Below are 16,883 nucleotides of genomic sequence, written 5' to 3'. Positions count from 1 at the left end.
TTATTTTGACTAATTTTTAAAAAACTCGTTTCGTTTTCTTTTTCTAATTTGGCTTTTTTGATTTCCTACAAGAACAATATAAATTAAAATTAAAATTTCAATCGAAGTTTATGTATTTGAACGAAACACTTGCTTTTTCTAAATTTATATTCTGTTTTCTCAGATTTTCTATGCTGTTTTGAAGCTCAAAGCATATTTTCTTCAATGATGCAATTTCTTTGGATTTTTTCAACATTGCAGATTGTTTCATTTCGTTCCATTTATCTTTCACTTCTTTCTTATGTTCCAAGGAAGATACCTTCTTCTCAATTACGTACACTTCTTTATTTTGATTATTAATTTGTTCTTTGAAAATTTTCATTTCATCTTCTTGATTCTTTAACATTTAAATATTTTATTTTATAAATTAGATTATACTAAATTCTGATTACACACTAAAGATTATCTAAAGCGGTCCCTATCCCAAGAGGGCTTTAACATAAAACGTTAGCAAATTTAGAATATGGACCTAACTTAATGAGCACACCAGTGACCGAGTGGATAAAATCATTGAACACTGATCGCATTCTATATTTGTAATATAATTTAAGAGAAATGTTCTATTTTCTGCCATTTCTTTTTCCAGATGCACTCTACTCAGTTAGCGAGAATAATTTGTTTGATAGAATATGGCAATAAAATTTGCCAAGGAAGAATACCAACCAGGAAGAATTTCCGTGAGAAACAGGGCCCTATTTAGTTGTGAAACACGTGAAGTAATTCCGGAAAACTATACATAGCTAGTCTGTTTTGGTGGGTTTCGAACTTACAACCTACGTTTAATGTTTTTATCCACTCAGCCATTGGTGAGCAACGAGAATAAGAAAAGAGCGTTATAAGTACTATAGTTTCTCAAACGGGATTCCGGGATCATGGGATCCCGGTCGTTTTTTTAAACCGGGAAATTTTTTTTATCCCGGGAAATCCCGCAAATTTTTTAAAAATTCACTTTTTTCTTATTTTATGTTAAGGTTGAGGAAATTTTGCAAATAGAAAGTATAATTAACTCATAAACTGTCAGAATGCATTTCTATTTATTAATTTTAAACCTACTTATTAGGTTTTTTTAACTTTTGTTCGTTATGGCAGGTCACAAATGGCAGGTTACAAATAATCAATACGTAGCTTATTTGTGGCAGAACTCTCAAAATTCTTTACCAGTAATATCTGGAATAAGTGTGCTTATGCTGTCTTAATTTTTAACCATGCTTAGTAGCTTCAATAACTGCGTAACGCCAAGTTGTGCAAATTGAGCAAGAATACAAACGAGTACGAAGTCTGCAAGTATGAAGTTTTTCTTCATAACCTGATTATTAAAAACAAACGAACTGCCGAATTATTGGGCTATGATCTTTCTATTAATGCAGCCGAGGTAGACAAATCAAGAATACTAGAGAACAAAAGAAGTACTACAATCTCGAAAACGAACTAGAAATCTTTCAGAATACAGATGAAAACACATAATATTTGTCTTCTCTTAAATGCATTAAACACGATTCCAATCACATCAATTAAATCGGTAAAGGCATTCTCGGTAGCAAGACTTTTCATTACTAAAATAAGAATCAGATTGAGTGATCAGAGTATTGACCATCTTTGCTTTTTAAAATCTTATAAAATTTTACAATATTTTGTATTATATTTTATTTAAAAAATCAAAAATTACCTTCTAAGTTAGAAGTTTGATCTAAGTTCATTTTTTTAATTTTCAACTCAATTCAAAACCATTTTTGTCATTGCTGTATGCAGTTTCCAGCAAACTTTAATAAATTTTTTCTATTTGTGAAAATTTCTACGTAATTCAAAGGTAATTTTTAATACATATCTTATACAGCATTATTAATATGATTTTGGAGGATGCAGAACGTATTAAATTACTTTAAAAAACGAAAAATAATTAAATCATTTGATTTCATGACATTTTGTATATCTTAAAAATAATTAATTTTGTCCCGGGATTTCCCGGGATCCCGGGAGACAGTTCACTTTTATCCCGGGATTCCGGGACAAGCAAAAGACCGGGAAATGAGAAACCCTAATAAGTACTGTCAATAATGTCATTTTACACGTTCCATTAAAAGTAAAAAGATCTAGAAATGGTGTCAAACCGGTAAAAGTTTACACTATTCTTACGAACCGAATATATTTATTAATATATTTTGCTTCATACATATTGCAAGAAGTAAAGATTCATCCATTTCTCACCTTACTTTCAGCACTTTTTATGATAATATTTGTTTGTAATGCGTCTACGTTATTTTCTGCCAAAATCTTTTCTTCTTTGTTTCTTTCAATAGTATCTTTTATAGACTGGCATTCTACACGTAAATCTTCAATATTTTTCTAAATTAAACAATAAAATATTCATTAACTTGTCTGAAATTTGTTCGAAATTTCTATTTAATGGCTAACATTTTCTTTCGATAAATTTTCCCTTAATGAACTTAAACTAAATTTAATAGTTTTAAGCAATTCTTCGCGTGTAATTAATTTGTTATTTTGATAAAGAATTTCTTCTTTCTTCTCGTTCACGTTATTCATTATACTTTTGTTCTTGTTTTCTCTATTTTGCTTCTTCTCCAAGAGTTTAAAGAGTTTATTCTTTCTCTTTAAAAGAAAAATGAATACATTAAATTATTCTAAATTATTTTTATATATAAATATATCGAAATTCGTATTTTACTGCAATAAATAAATTCTCTAAATTCTGTAATTCGTCACGTTTATTCTCGATCACTGTCTTTTGTTTTTCCACACCTTCTTCTAAAGATTCCTGATACAATTTCATTTCTTCGAAAGTCTTGCTGATTTTATTTTTAAATCTCAACATTTTCCTTAATCTATCGGAAGAAATATGTAAAAATGTGCAATAATTTAGAAAACACATTGTTTTAATACTTTTTATTTCTTTCAGCTTCTTCTTCTTTTGCATCTCTATAGGCAGCAGTCAGTGTTTCTCTAAGTTGCAAATCTCTTCTTGTTAATTGAAAGAGCCTAGTTTCTGTTAAAGTATTTTCTCGATCGATCATCTTCAATTCCTAATTACAAAAGTATTAAATTAAGTTAAAAGACAGGCTTTATAATAAAGAAAATAAAAGTAAATATATTTACATATTCCAACTCTTTTAGTCTTTGAAAAATGATCGTGTCATTCATGGATTCCTCCAAAAGTCTGTCAGTTTCTTTCAACTTGTCTGTTAATTCCAGTCCTTGTTTATAAAGTTTTAATTGATCATTGTTCAACTGATCGATCTCACTTTTAAGACGATCGATAATCATATTTTCTTCGAAAATTTCATTATTTTTTGACATTTTCCTTAATCCTTTACGCGCGAAACCTTCGATAACGATGTTTTACTAGTGAACAATTAACAATTGTTAAATCAATAATAACCGATTACTTATAATTCCGATAAGAATAATTGTTTTAGATTGTTAGAAAGTCCTTAGTCATGCATTGAGTAGAATCTATATTTACATATTAATTGAAAGGTTTTCAGCTTTTCCGACGTCTGTCATATGTCAACATAGAATTTTGACCACATCTCAGTTTTTCAACTGAGATGTGGTCAAAATTCAACTGTTCAACTGTTTTTCAACTAATCGTTTTACATAATTTATGTCCATGAACAAATACACTAATACTCGCACATAAAAATTTTCTTAATACTAATGATATAATTGAAAATGCTTGTTCTTTTCCAGCACAAACAAATCTTGTGTGCTTTGTTTACAACACTCTCTTGTAATTAATGTTTGATAATTTTCGATCAAATGAGGATCTTGAGACAATCGTAGGAAAAAGATCTAGCAGATTTTTCAACGCTAACGACCAATTATATGTATAATTATCTATCGTTAAACACAATTTATTGAATTTGTTATACGCTACTTTACAAAGAAGCAGCGTGTAAGTAGGTCTCACCAGGTCTCCTGTGGGGTCTACAATTTCGTTCCTCGAAAGGACCATTTGTTAACTTTCTCTGTGGATTCGGCACGAATTCATGTAAAGGGTAAAACATCGTAAAATACTATACATCCCAAAAATTCAACATCTTTAAGAGAGCCGCATGCGGGAAAGTCTAGTTACGTTTGAAATATAATTCTATAGAATTCCCGATCCAAGAAATAATTCAATATTTATGTTATATATTTAAATAAATTCTTATAACATCTGCACTGCATTTATTTATAGATGACAACCTCGCTTTATTCGATATTTCCAGCTTCCAAATTTGAGTAGTATGAAAGTAAAAAGAAAAATGTCTCGAAGGTGCTTCAGGAAAACTCGAAATCTCTTTTTAAATTAGATTCGGCATAGAACAATTTATAATTAAGTGTACTTAGTATTAGGTATTATGTAAAATTGTTTAGGAAGATATTTTTCAAACATTAGATATTGCAGTAGAGCGCCGTTTATCCGAATTAATTGGGGACTGGGGTTGTTCGGATAACCGATTATGTACGAAAAAATATATTAACCTATCCTATGTTGAAATTTTTCTCCGTGCATGTCGCTTAGTGTTGAATTTTTCTCTGTCGCGTGTCGCTTCGTGTTGAATTTTCGTCGATTTTAAGCCTAACGAAAATTTTTATAATAATAATCGAGGCTATTGTATCGTTAAAAATTATTTCTTTATTTTGTACAAACAAAATAAATATATTGAAAAATATAAAAACAAAAAGAAATACTTTAGAAATTAATCTAGTATCAAAACCGTTCAATTCAGCACGACACAGTCCGACTGGAAAGCTTTCGGATAACCGACGCTCTACTGTATAACGTAATGAATAAATTCATTTCTTTCTGTAGAAGTTATGTTTAATTAAACAATATACAAATGTGTAAAAAAAAAAAATAAGAATAAAACGGTTTCAGATAATAATATGTGAATTCTTTTTGCCTCTATGTCCTTACTTTTTTCTATTTCTATTTTCTAGAGAGAAATAAAAAAATAATAAGTTGCAATTTCTTAAAGTTTATTCAGATAAAAATAAAACTGACCAAGTGTTGTATAAAGTGTGAGATTCCAGACAGGGTTCAAATCTCTGACTAAAATTCGTTTAAAAAATGTTTTAGATAGAAAATATAGAAAGCGAGAGAGTAGCAGAAATATTTTTGTCAAATAAAACATACAATAGAAAAGATTTGTTTCGAAATTAAACAAAAGAGGAGTATCACACGAGAAATTTGACTACGTAGAAGCAACAAAACGAGAAGTTTTAATTTTTACAACTTTCACGCGAGTTCAGTTAGAGATATTGATGATGGAAGGAAAACGCTCTAAGTTATCGGCGGAAATCGAGAAAATTCAATAAACGTCTCTGGCCGGTGTTGGATTACAACATAATATTAAAGCAATGACGTTGACCATGCCATGACACGAATTCGGTCCCGGAACACCTTAGCAAGAAGCATGGGACAAATCATGAGAGGAGAAGAGGGGGAAGAGACCAACCAGAATTCCCGATAGGAAATGAGAACCCTTTAAAAAGCTCAAAATTCAAAAACAGATGGATATCCTCTCATAATTCATTAGTATCGTCAACTCTTAGTTTCCCGTAGAGTATCTTTATCTCAGAATTCCCTTCAGAGTATCCTCTCACTAAGCTTCTCTCGTGGTAGTTTTATCTATTTCGAGAATAATACGCGCTAGGAACTTCCCCTGAGAGTGTCAGCTTCTTCGGTGCATCGTTCCTTTGCAAATCCTATTCGAGAAGACCTTGATATGTAAGTGCCCCGGGACCTCACCATATCGAGAAGTAGTCATACAGACTATCTGTATCAGCTAATTTGTTTTAGGAAATAAAAAATCTACTCAATTTTGTAATCTATCTTTCTGTATCTTTACCTCGATGCCCATTCCACCCAAATACGTTGATCAATTTCTCTCGCCATCCTGAACGATACCTCTTTCATAAGAAAAGAGTGTCGACTGTGTTACGCCAGACACTGCAAATCTATAAGAAAGGATTACAAAATAATCGCCGATAATGTTTTTATGAGCCAGCAATATTTCAGAGTCAAGGTAATCTGTATATATAATCGAGACGAGTTGATAATAATAATAATAATAATAATCAGTGCAGAGCCCAAATGGTTAGGAGTTGAAAGTTGTAATTTGGTACACAGTTAGGGTACGTCACGAGAACTCACACTAAGAAGGGATTTTTCGAAATTCTTCCCCACGGGGGAGAGGGACAGGATTGAGGCTTCTATATACATTATCGAGACGTGCCTAAACGGTTAGGAGTTGAAAGTTGAAATTTGGTACACAGGGTACCAAATTTAAGTACCTACCAAAGTGTTAAGTAACAATGAAAGTGTCAACAATGGAAGTGTTATGTAACAATGGAGAACAAGAAAAATCGACATGCAAGATTTACGGGCGCCAGAGGAAAAAAAAAGAAAAGAGAGTAATATGTTAGAACATATTCGATTTTCAAATTTAAACAAATTAGTTCGGTTTTTCTCGACCTTTCTTCTTTAGAACATTCGATGAAAATCGAACGATACAATCAGAACACGTTGCGAAAATCGAACAATATTAGAACATTCGATTTTTAAATTCGACCTTTCTTTAGAAATATTTAGTTTGTTGATAAAATTACTCTTTTTCTTTTTTGGCTATAACGTAATAATCTTAATCTTCGCTATCGTTACTTTTGCCCGAGCAACGCCGGGCCTACCTGCTAGTTATAAATAAACGTTTAATTAATAGAATAAAGCCAGCAATATATACTGTATATATAGTCGGTTCCAGCAATCTGGATAACTTAATAGGAATTGACTGTACTGTACGTGTCCAGACAAGTACTTTCTAGACAAGCAGCCCAAGAAATTTGACTTGAATGGTCTCTTGTGGAATGTGTCGATCCTCGTCCTCACCACCTGGCTGCCCCTCTTATTTTATTTCAACATTCAATCCTTTTTCTTTCATATTCAATTCTTTTTCTTTCATATATTCTTTCAATTTTTTCCTTTCTTTCTAATTAATGTTTCGATACGATATTTGCTTTTATACCAATTATTCACCGGTAATATGGTACAACTATATAGAAAAATAAAATTACAGTGGGTGATCGGTTAACGAACATAATCCGTTCCAAGACTTTGTTTGCTATCCCAATTGTTCGTTAACCGGTTATCGATTTACCATAGGTTTTTATGGGAATTTGATTAATTCGTTCTGGAGACCCCAAAAACAAAAAAAATATATACTTTTTTACTACGTTTATTTATATGTAATAATAAAAATACATATATACACATTTTTGCATTTTTCTTAGTCATATTTTTTTGTTTGTGGGGGTTGAAGAATCTGTTTAATGTCGATTTCTTTTCTCTCTTCTCCGGGATTTTTCAGAAGTAATTAATAGCGTTGTAATTGTATAGATCCCCAAGCTTATTAACCTCAACCTGGTTTGTATGCCATTTTAAGACCGTTGATCTGACATCCCCCACTTCTTCAAAAGATCTTTAATTAGTCCTAATAGCAGATATCGGCATTAATCTTTTTTTTCAGAAGAAAACATATCTCTCCGAGTTTCTTAGTGTTCTTCATTCACAATTCTTATCTATATCCGAAAGTACCGGAATGCGTGTTTACCGTAATTTTAGGCCGAATGGCCAGCAATGGAAAGCAATCATCTACAATTTTGTTATCGGGAAACTCTTCCTAATTATTACTGTATATTTTATTGGAATAGCTTTCCATCACTGTATACTGTTTTTCTAATGATTATCTTAAGCGATGCAAACGCCCGTGGGGTCCCATGGGGCCACACAGTTGCTCTTGTTCTTCACATTTTCCTATCTTCCTTACTTCCTCTTCCACCTAACTTCTTCTCTTTTCTAATTTCTTCCTTTCGTTTCTTTAGGGCAAAAGTCTGACATAAAGGTCAGACAGCTCTCTACCTTCTTTAAGTAAAAGTAAAAGTAAAAAGTGTTCTTCATTCAAGAGTCCTTGGCGTTCTTCTGTTGTCAGATCAGTTTCAGGTTCCATTATGAGCTCTTCAATGTTCTTTATTTCTCAGATGTGATTTTTGTTACTCCTTTAGCTGCTTGAGTCTTCTTGATTATACTGTATCTTTCTTAGATAAGATTGAACTTCGCCCTACTGTAGATTTGTTCAAGCCATACTGCCCAGCAATATCAGACATCATCCGCCCACTCTCTACCCGTTAATATTATACTCTCACTTTTCGAAAATAAAAATTGACGCAAAACTTAACGAGTGCCCGCCCGACAGTCACGCGAATACTATAAAAGAATTGTGTTGTTTCTGTCAGAAAAGTAAAATGCTGGAATTACAAGGCGTAATTCAAAGTTCGAGGAATACTATCTGATCAGTATATATCGGATTGAGCGTCGATGTCGGCGTCTCCCGCGCTCCGAAAAGTTTCGAATATTCGAATATTACCTGAAGACAAGGGAAAATCAATTGGTATTTGCTATTTTCGTTGCTTCTTTTTATGTTTGTTCGGTGAAGTGTTCGTTATCCGAACATGTGTTCGTTGTCCGATCATAAAAATCTTTTGCGAAAGTGTTCGTTATCCGATTTGTTCGTTAACCGATCACCCACTGTATTAATAATTATATCTACTGTTTTATTATCCTGCTGTTTATTGCTTCTCGTCTTACAGCAAGGGAGGGAGGTCAGTTTCACGGGAATTAATTAATGTTTAGTTTATAAATTTCGATATCTCGCTTCAAAATCCGGCTAGAATCGAGTATAATAAGTTTATAAGCATATTTTTCTCCTATAAGTTAACAACAAAAACTATTGAGTTTCGCAGGAAATTTACACTCCACGGTTCGGAAATACGCTTATTCGTTTCAGCACAATGCGTAAACTTGAAAATAAAATTAAGAAAATTACAGCTGAAAAACGAAAAAAATAGCGAATTTTTAACATTTGTTTACATTTTGACTCTGATTACTAATCTCTAAAGGGGGCGTGGCTATTCCCGATAGATTTCCAGGCATCCGGTTCTCAGTCGACTTTTAGAGGTTAAAGCGAAGTCTTTCAAACTAGTAAGCGCAAATCAGATTTTAGAAAAAGTGTAAACAAGAATTCTATCATCCAATGAATTGCAAGAGTCACCCATAGACTTAACATAGGAAAAGTTTGTTTCTGAAAATTCCGGTGAAACCACACTTTTTCGGGCCTGAGGTGAAATATCTTACAGCAGGCTGGAAAAATCAATTTTTACGTCTGAACTAATTAGCAGCGTATTTTTTAAAAATTAAATACAGTATTTTATTTAATTTACAGTATGTCTTAATCTTACACATTTTATGTTCCAATGCTCCTGACAATTCATATTAATTTTCATTTCGAATAAAAAAGATAAAATCAATATTTTAATGTTATAAAACTTTAGACACTAAACTGATTTTTATAAACGATTCTAGTGAAAAAATTGCCGAAACAACACGAATTAGAGCATTTTATTTGTCATTATTTAGCATTAGATTCCTCTCGAAAGCTCTCCAGTACGATCTACAAAGTTTAAGACCGGAACACAAATATAGCAAAATTAAAAAACACACAAACACAGATTCAATTAATTAATGTATCTTTATTAAATTTATAAAACGAATTATAATTACACAGTATACAGGCCTACTATAGGCAAATAAACATCATTAATAAATAAAGGAATTTTCATAGTAAACGAGGAAACTTATTCGTTGGGGGCCTCATCCGTTTTCTCCGTTTCCCTCAACGCAGGAGCCCTCTGCACAGTTATAGGAACAACTCTTTCGTTAGACGGTAATTCTTCTCGTTTTTTAGGCGCTTCCACCGTCAACACTCCATCGCCACTCAGAGAGGAGGTCACCTTTTCGGGGTCCACTTCCTTAGGAAGGACGTATCTGCGGGTAAACTCTCTGGACACGAACCCGTGTTGATCCATCTTCTCCTCGTGTTTTCCGTGTATCACCACGCAATTGTCCACAGTTTTGACGGTGATGTCTTCCGGAGAGAAGTGACTGACGTCGGTCATAACCCGGAAGTGGTCTTTGGTGTTGACTACTTCGGAAACACCGGAACTAGAATCTTGGCGACACGTCTGGCGTCGCGGTCTGACGATAAATCCGTGATACGACCTCGGAGGGAAGAAGTCCTCATCCGTCAGACCCAAACCGAACTGTTGATCGAATAATCGACGAGGATAATCCCACACGTCGCCTAGTAAAGCGGGTAACAACAATCGAGACATTTGGACTTTAACCTTGCGTTGCCACAGACAAGATTTGAAGCGACACCGACAGTCGACGGTATTTATAGGAGAGAGGAAACTTCTCGAACATTCTGGAGTGTCTACGCATGACGCAACAGAGCGTTTGTTGTGACGCGTGACGTCATCGATAAAACTCACCTTGATGTATTGTACGTTTTAGATCGGCCTCCAAACGAATTTTTATTATTTTTCTTTTGAGAAGTTCGGTCTTTTTTAAAAAATAGTTTTTAAATTAATACGTTGAGAAAAGTAATTCTTTTAGAAAAACTAAAATCAAATATCGGTTATATTATTATTTAATGAAGTTTAAGAAAGTTGTATTTCCAACTAATTTACATATTTAACATTTAACAATTACAACAAATTAGCTTACCAGTTAATTTTTTTGACCGATCGAAAAATGTAATTTATTAATTTTTAATACGTTATTTATGTATAAAAAAAATAGCAGGAAGTGATTCAACTCTGCGGGAAACATTTAAAGTTTTGGTGGCGCCATCTGTTATCATATTTTATTTTAAAAATTTTATATTTTTTAACTGTTAAAAGATGGCAAAAATCTTAATTTTTAAGGTAGGGACGAGTTTCATAAAAACTTCTAAATGCGAATAAAGAGTAAAATCGCTATTATGTCCGACCCTCCTCGAGATACACACGACCCGCTTTATCTCTCTACCCCCTCAACCTTTAACAACCAAAATTTAACAGCATCAATTTCCCTAATAAGCAAACTTCCCTGCAAAATTTCAGAATTTTTCGACAAAAAGCACAGGAGTTATTAAGTTTCAAATAGAATAAACAAAATCATGTCCCACATACGGAAACATCCATATACACGGATATTACCTCCCACCGAATTTCTTTTCTTTTTTTTTTTGTATTTCTCGTCGTTTTGAGTCCAAATCCGTAAAACCCTGTGGGGGTCATTTTTCGCTGGTCGCCCTCTCTTATAACAGCCTGGAAAATAATAATTGGTACACGATAGAGTATTGTGAATGTAAAAGATGCACAAAATGGAATAACAAGATAAGCACAAATATCCTCTATCATCTCGGTCAGGATGAAAATTTAGTGTTTTGAAAAGAACTTTTGAATTGGCCCCACTCTTGGAAAGAAATGAAATGTAGGCTACTGTTAGAATACTCCCTAAACGAGCTCTTGCTTTGAAAATTACTGGGTTACATGTGCTCTGGTAGAATAAGTTTCTTATTGATAACTAGACCATCCTCTCATTACATATTACTTGCAAAATGCCAAACAGATATTTTTGAAAACACATTTATTTTGTGTAGACAATTGACTGAAAACAACTATCAATTAGACAGATTTTAGAAACCGAAAACAACGTAGGAATGCATTCAATTATAAAATTGATATTATCTTTTATTGTTGTTTAATGTTTCAATTACAAATTTAGATACTGAAAATTTTGATTTTAAAGAAAAAAAAACGTAATTTTATCGTATGTAAATTTTTTTAACACGATTGATATACGTAAATGGAAGTGATAAAGACAAACTTCCACTTTTAATATACATTAGTGAATATTGTGTTCATTCTGTTGTAAAACAATTCTCTTCTTGGACAAAACTTTTTCAATCGATAAAAACTAATTGTATTAGCAAATTAAACAGTGACGAACTTCTGTATCCAGCTGTAGATGTTGCTCTGAATACAGTTATATTCAGAGCAAAATTTACTTATAATATCGAGAATTTTTAAAAGGTGAAAATCAAAAACAGCTTACTGTAGCCCTTCTTAAAAACACAATAGTTAACGAAGAAATACTGGGTTTGAATCTTGTTTATACAATCACAATATAATTAATGATTGTTGAATTGATAATCTGTTCGGCAGGAAATATTTGTTTAAATTATTGAAAAATGAAAAATTATTTAGAAAGATTTCCCTTTGAAAAACAAGTGAATTTAACTCTTCAAGTATTGCAGACTATTGTAATCTTCAACTGCAAACTCTGCAGATGCTACAAAAAGAACTCATTTTAAATCCGGACAAATTAAGAGGAAAATCTATTATATATTGGTGTTTTCGTTGAAACAATTACTTTGATTGGGAAAAGAAAGAAATAAGACCAATACATACAGGAATATATGACGTGGTTACATTTAATTAGACAGAGAAACATCTCATCTGTGCAGAGTTTATCCTTAAAACTTTAAAAATAACGTTTCAAGATTACGTTTGTTTTGCAAATTCCGAATCAATTAAATCACTTATAAGTTTCTAACTTTCGATCTTTGATCGACCAGAAATGGTTTAACAACAAAAAGCACGGAAATAGACATTTTAAGAATAAATACACAAGAACCCAGTTTCTCGTTATTAACATTTCACTGTTTTATTAAAAATAAATATTTTAAAAATATACCAAAGTCACTAAAAGCCAGCAAAATATTTACAATATTCATCGCATTTACGGGAATTATTCTTTGGGGACGTCGTCCCGATTTTCGCTGCCCTCCAACGGTTTTTCTACAGTTATAGGAACTATCCTCTCGTTACACGGTAACTGTTGACACTTCTTAGGAGCCTCTACGGTCAATACTCCGTCAGGACTCAACGACGACGTCACTTCATCGGGGTCGACTTGGTCGGGAAGAACGTATCTTCGGGTGAACTCTCTGGAAACGAATCCGTCTTGGTCCATCCTCTCTTCGTGTTTAGCGTGGATCACCACGCAATTGTCCACGGTTTTGACAGTTACGTCTTCCGGAGTGAAGTGACCGAGGTCGGTCGTCACCCGGAATCCATCTTGGCAGTCGACCACTTTCGCCGCTTTGCAACTCGATTTACGTTTGCAATTGTTACGTCGACGTCCGATGACGCGTTTCCGGTAGAAAGAGGGCATCCAGAAGTCGTCGTTGTCGATGGAATCTAATCGACGAAACAGTCGACTAGGAAGATCCGCAAGATCCCAGCAGTCGTCGATGGGCAGAACGGGAACCAAACTACAAATGGGTTTCATTTCCAACGAGATTTGCACTTCACGACACTCGAGAGGAGTTTGATCGTCCGACTCTACTCGCGGCTTATATACAAAGCCACGAACAGTCTGGAACATTCCGGAAATACGACGCGTTGCGCCATCTGTCGATAACTATCTCGGGGTGACGTCTCTATTGCAACGAAGAGTCGGGTCGGTTCTCGAAACTTCCGGCATTTGCACCAAGGTTTAGAAAGATAAGCATATTCTGTTTATTAATTAATAATTTAAATTAAAGATGCGCGAAATGAAAAGTGTCGTTATGCCATTCAGATATCCATTTAATGCATACAAATATTTTTAAAAGTGATGTGGCTTCGTGATTAATGTTTCAGGCCTTAAATTCGGATAAATTGCATCAAAGGTGATCGATTTACTCTATTGAACGATTCGGTCAAACAAAGGAATAAAAACTGTCGTCATACATCTACGAAAGGAATTTTTGCTAAATTAGAAACGAGTGAAACCTTTAATAACAATGATCGAAGGCGTTATAATTTAGAAAATGCATCGTCTTGCAGCAAAGTATCACGTGTTTCGGCCCTTCCCTTTTAAAGCCGCATTTCTACCGTTTTTAAATACGACGAAACCTGTGTAAACTGGATATTTTCCCCGTTTAGGCAGGTTTCCGTTTTATTAAGGCTCCCCTTTGAACGGGTTTTACTATAGTTTCTAGCGGTGTTAAATCTAATTGTATTTTGATAAGAGTTCCGAATTTTTTAAATTAGTACATCGGAAAATTATTCTAATTTCCTACCACATTTTATTTTATCGAATCTCTCGTCAAATATTTATAATTAAATACATAAGATTGAATACGTCGTTATTCATAGTAGTTTTCAATTTTACTCTGTAAATAAGAATAAGAGAGAGAAAAAAAGTAATAAAACCATTGTTAAATTATTAAATATTGTGTATAGAGTTAGCTGTTAAATTTATTATTTCTCCAATTAAAAATTATGTTTTATTCTTACATATTACTAGCTGACCCGGCCACGCGTTGTTGTGGCTCAAAATGTATCTATTATAAATGTATAACACTTCCCCCGTGGGGGAAATTTCAAAAAATTCCTTCTTAGTGTATATTCTCTTGACGTACCCTATTAAAACGCAATCAAAAACGCATCTAAAATAGTATAATAAAAGCCGAGTTCTTCACAGTAAGCCTTAATCCCGTCACTTTTCCCGCTGGGGAATATCGAAAAATCCCTTTTTAGTGTATATTCTGTTGACGTAACCTATTAAAACGCAATTAAAAACGCAAAAAACGCATGTAAAATAGTATAATAGAAGCCGAGTTCTTCACGGTAAGCCTTAATCCCGTCCATCTCCCCCCACTGGGGGAATTTCGACATGTATATTATATAAAAACACGTGCGTATTCGAATGCAACGTTGTGTCAAAATTTCAAAGGAATCGGTAGGAACAAACGAACGTTATATTTTATTTATATAGATAGATAGAAAATGATCTGCTTCAGTCCATTCTCACAGAAAAGCAGAATGCCTCACAGAAAAGCAAACTTAGGTCGTCGGAAGTTAGCGCCATCTGTTGGACATAAAAGCCTTAATCCATATATAAATATATTTTTGAAAGGGGGAAATGGTGTAGGGGTATGAAAAATAGATAGTAGCCGATTCTCAGACCTACTGAATATGCATATCAAATTTGGTAGAAATCGGTAAAGCCGTTTCGGAGGAGTAAGGTAACTAACATTGTGACACGAGAATTTTATATATAAGATTATTAAAATATTATTCAGAATAAACTAAATGATAGTATTTTTATCACGGGGTGTATCCAAAACCCGAGCATTATTGGCCTAGAAAGCACGAGAACGTTCCAGCGATACTCAAGGCCACTGTTATCGATGACGTCACGCGTCACAACAAACGCTCTGTTGCGTCATGCGTAGACACTCCAGAATGTTCGAGAAGTTTCCTCTCTCCTATAAATACCGTCGACTGTCGGTGTCGCTTCAAATCTTGTCTGTGGCAACGCAAGGTTAAAGTCCAAATGTCTCGATTGTTGTTACCCGCTTTACTAGGCGACGTGTGGGATTATCCTCGTCAATTATTCGATCAACAGTTCGGTTTGGGTCTGACGGATGAGGACTTCTTCCCTCCGAGGTCGTATCACGGATTTATCGTCAGACCGCGACGCCAGACGTGTCGCCAAGATTCTAGTTCCGGTGTTTCCGAAGTAGTCAACACCAAAGACCACTTCCGGGTTATGACCGACGTCAGTCACTTCTCTCCGGAAGACATCACCGTCAAAACTGTGGACAATTGCGTGGTGATACACGGAAAACACGAGGAGAAGATGGATCAACACGGGTTCGTGTCCAGAGAGTTTACCCGCAGATACGTCCTTCCTAAGGAAGTGGACCCCGAAAAGGTGACCTCCTCTCTGAGTGGCGATGGAGTGTTGACGGTGGAAGCGCCTAAAAAACGAGAAGAATTACCGTCTAACGAAAGAGTTGTTCCTATAACTGTGCAGAGGGCTCCTGCGTTGAGGGAAACGGAGAAAACGGATGAGGCCCCCAACGAATAAGTTTCCTCGTTTACTATGAAAATTCCTTTATTTATTAATGATGTTTATTTGCCTATAGTAGGCCTGTATACTGTGTAATTATAATTCGTTTTATAAATTTAATAAAGATACATTAATTAATTGAATCTGTGTTTTTGTGTTTTTTTTTTTAATTTTGCTATATTTGTGTTCCGGTCTTAAACTTTGTAGATCGTACTGGAGAGCTTTCGAGAGGAATCTAATGCTAAATCAGTATGAAAATACATGCTGCATGGAGTCGCTTACGTAACTTTCTCGTCATTTTAAATAAATTTAAAATTGAGTATGCTGCCATCTGTTAGGATGTTCTATTAAAATTTCTTTAAAATTACGGGAAAGTTACGCACGTAACTCCTTGCAGCAATGTTTCCTCTAGGCTGCGCGGCCGCGCACGAGAATTTATGTGCTGCGCAGGCGAGCATGCACACTGATTTGAATTGTTGTTTACTTATTTCTCACTCATTCTGCAACATGATTATTGCAACGTATATTTCGATTAAATACATTAAATCATTGACAAAAGGTAATATTTTGTACGGAAGTATGTTCTAAAATGAATTTTAATCTTTACTTTATAATTAATTATCGTAACGAATTTGCTCGAACCTTTATTTTCTAGATTACGAGAGAAAAAAGAAACAAAGAATCATTCGTTTTCAACAATATATTTGATTTCTATTGGATCATTTAAAGGTACAAATATAAGGTCAGAATAAGCCATTAATTAATTGCTATGTCAACGTCTCATGAAATTCTGACTATCGCTATGGGTCTTGGATTTACAGATTGACTCGTAGCAATCTTTATTGTAACTCTTTAAAAATACTGCCAGTTATGTACAGTCAATGTAACATAGGTAAGACCGATAGCTGTCTTTTTTCCCTATATCTATTTTGATTTTTGGAAGAGTTAATCCCTGTAATTTATGTATTGTCATCGAGTATGCTAAGATAAGGGGAAACTGTCTACTAGATCGCAATATACTGCCATCGTTCGAAGAGTGTGTTATGGGGATTATTGG

General features: G+C 34.0%; 3 protein-coding genes and 1 pseudogene across 3 annotated transcripts; 1 reads left to right on the top strand and 3 right to left on the bottom strand.

Annotated features, from left to right (window-relative positions):
* Positions 1–79: 79 nt before the first annotated feature.
* LOC136970197 (putative leucine-rich repeat-containing protein DDB_G0290503) lies at positions 80–3,426 on the bottom strand. The gene is made up of 6 exons (XM_067264620.1): positions 3,151–3,426; positions 2,938–3,077; positions 2,723–2,879; positions 2,452–2,646; positions 2,245–2,382; positions 80–376 (listed from the first exon to the last, which is right to left on the bottom strand). Exons 1-6 carry the CDS (start codon positions 3,349–3,351, stop codon positions 98–100), a joined length of 1,110 nt encoding a protein of 369 aa, XP_067120721.1. The 5' UTR covers positions 3,352–3,426; the 3' UTR covers positions 80–97.
* A 6,178-nt stretch (positions 3,427–9,604) lies between these two features.
* Positions 9,605–10,381, bottom strand: LOC136970172 (alpha-crystallin B chain-like). The gene has a single exon (XM_067264583.1). The coding sequence runs from the start codon at positions 10,264–10,266 to the stop codon at positions 9,730–9,732; it is 537 nt and encodes a 178-aa protein (XP_067120684.1). The 5' UTR covers positions 10,267–10,381; the 3' UTR covers positions 9,605–9,729.
* A 2,239-nt stretch (positions 10,382–12,620) lies between these two features.
* LOC136970279 (protein lethal(2)essential for life-like) lies at positions 12,621–13,459 on the bottom strand. The gene has a single exon (XM_067264699.1). The coding sequence runs from the start codon at positions 13,367–13,369 to the stop codon at positions 12,731–12,733; it is 639 nt and encodes a 212-aa protein (XP_067120800.1). The 5' UTR covers positions 13,370–13,459; the 3' UTR covers positions 12,621–12,730.
* Positions 13,460–15,191: 1,732 nt separating this feature from the next.
* On the top strand, positions 15,192–15,969 carry LOC136970278 (alpha-crystallin B chain pseudogene; annotated as a pseudogene).
* The last annotated feature ends 914 nt before the right edge of the window (positions 15,970–16,883 follow it).

This window comes from Centruroides vittatus, unplaced genomic scaffold (assembly GCF_030686945.1).
Source record: "Centruroides vittatus isolate TY-2023 unplaced genomic scaffold, ASM3068694v2 contig_19, whole genome shotgun sequence".
NCBI classification, from domain to species: domain Eukaryota; kingdom Metazoa; phylum Arthropoda; class Arachnida; order Scorpiones; family Buthidae; genus Centruroides; species Centruroides vittatus.
Note: the sequence above shows the minus strand (reverse complement) of the source record. Positions and strands in the feature narration are given on the sequence as shown.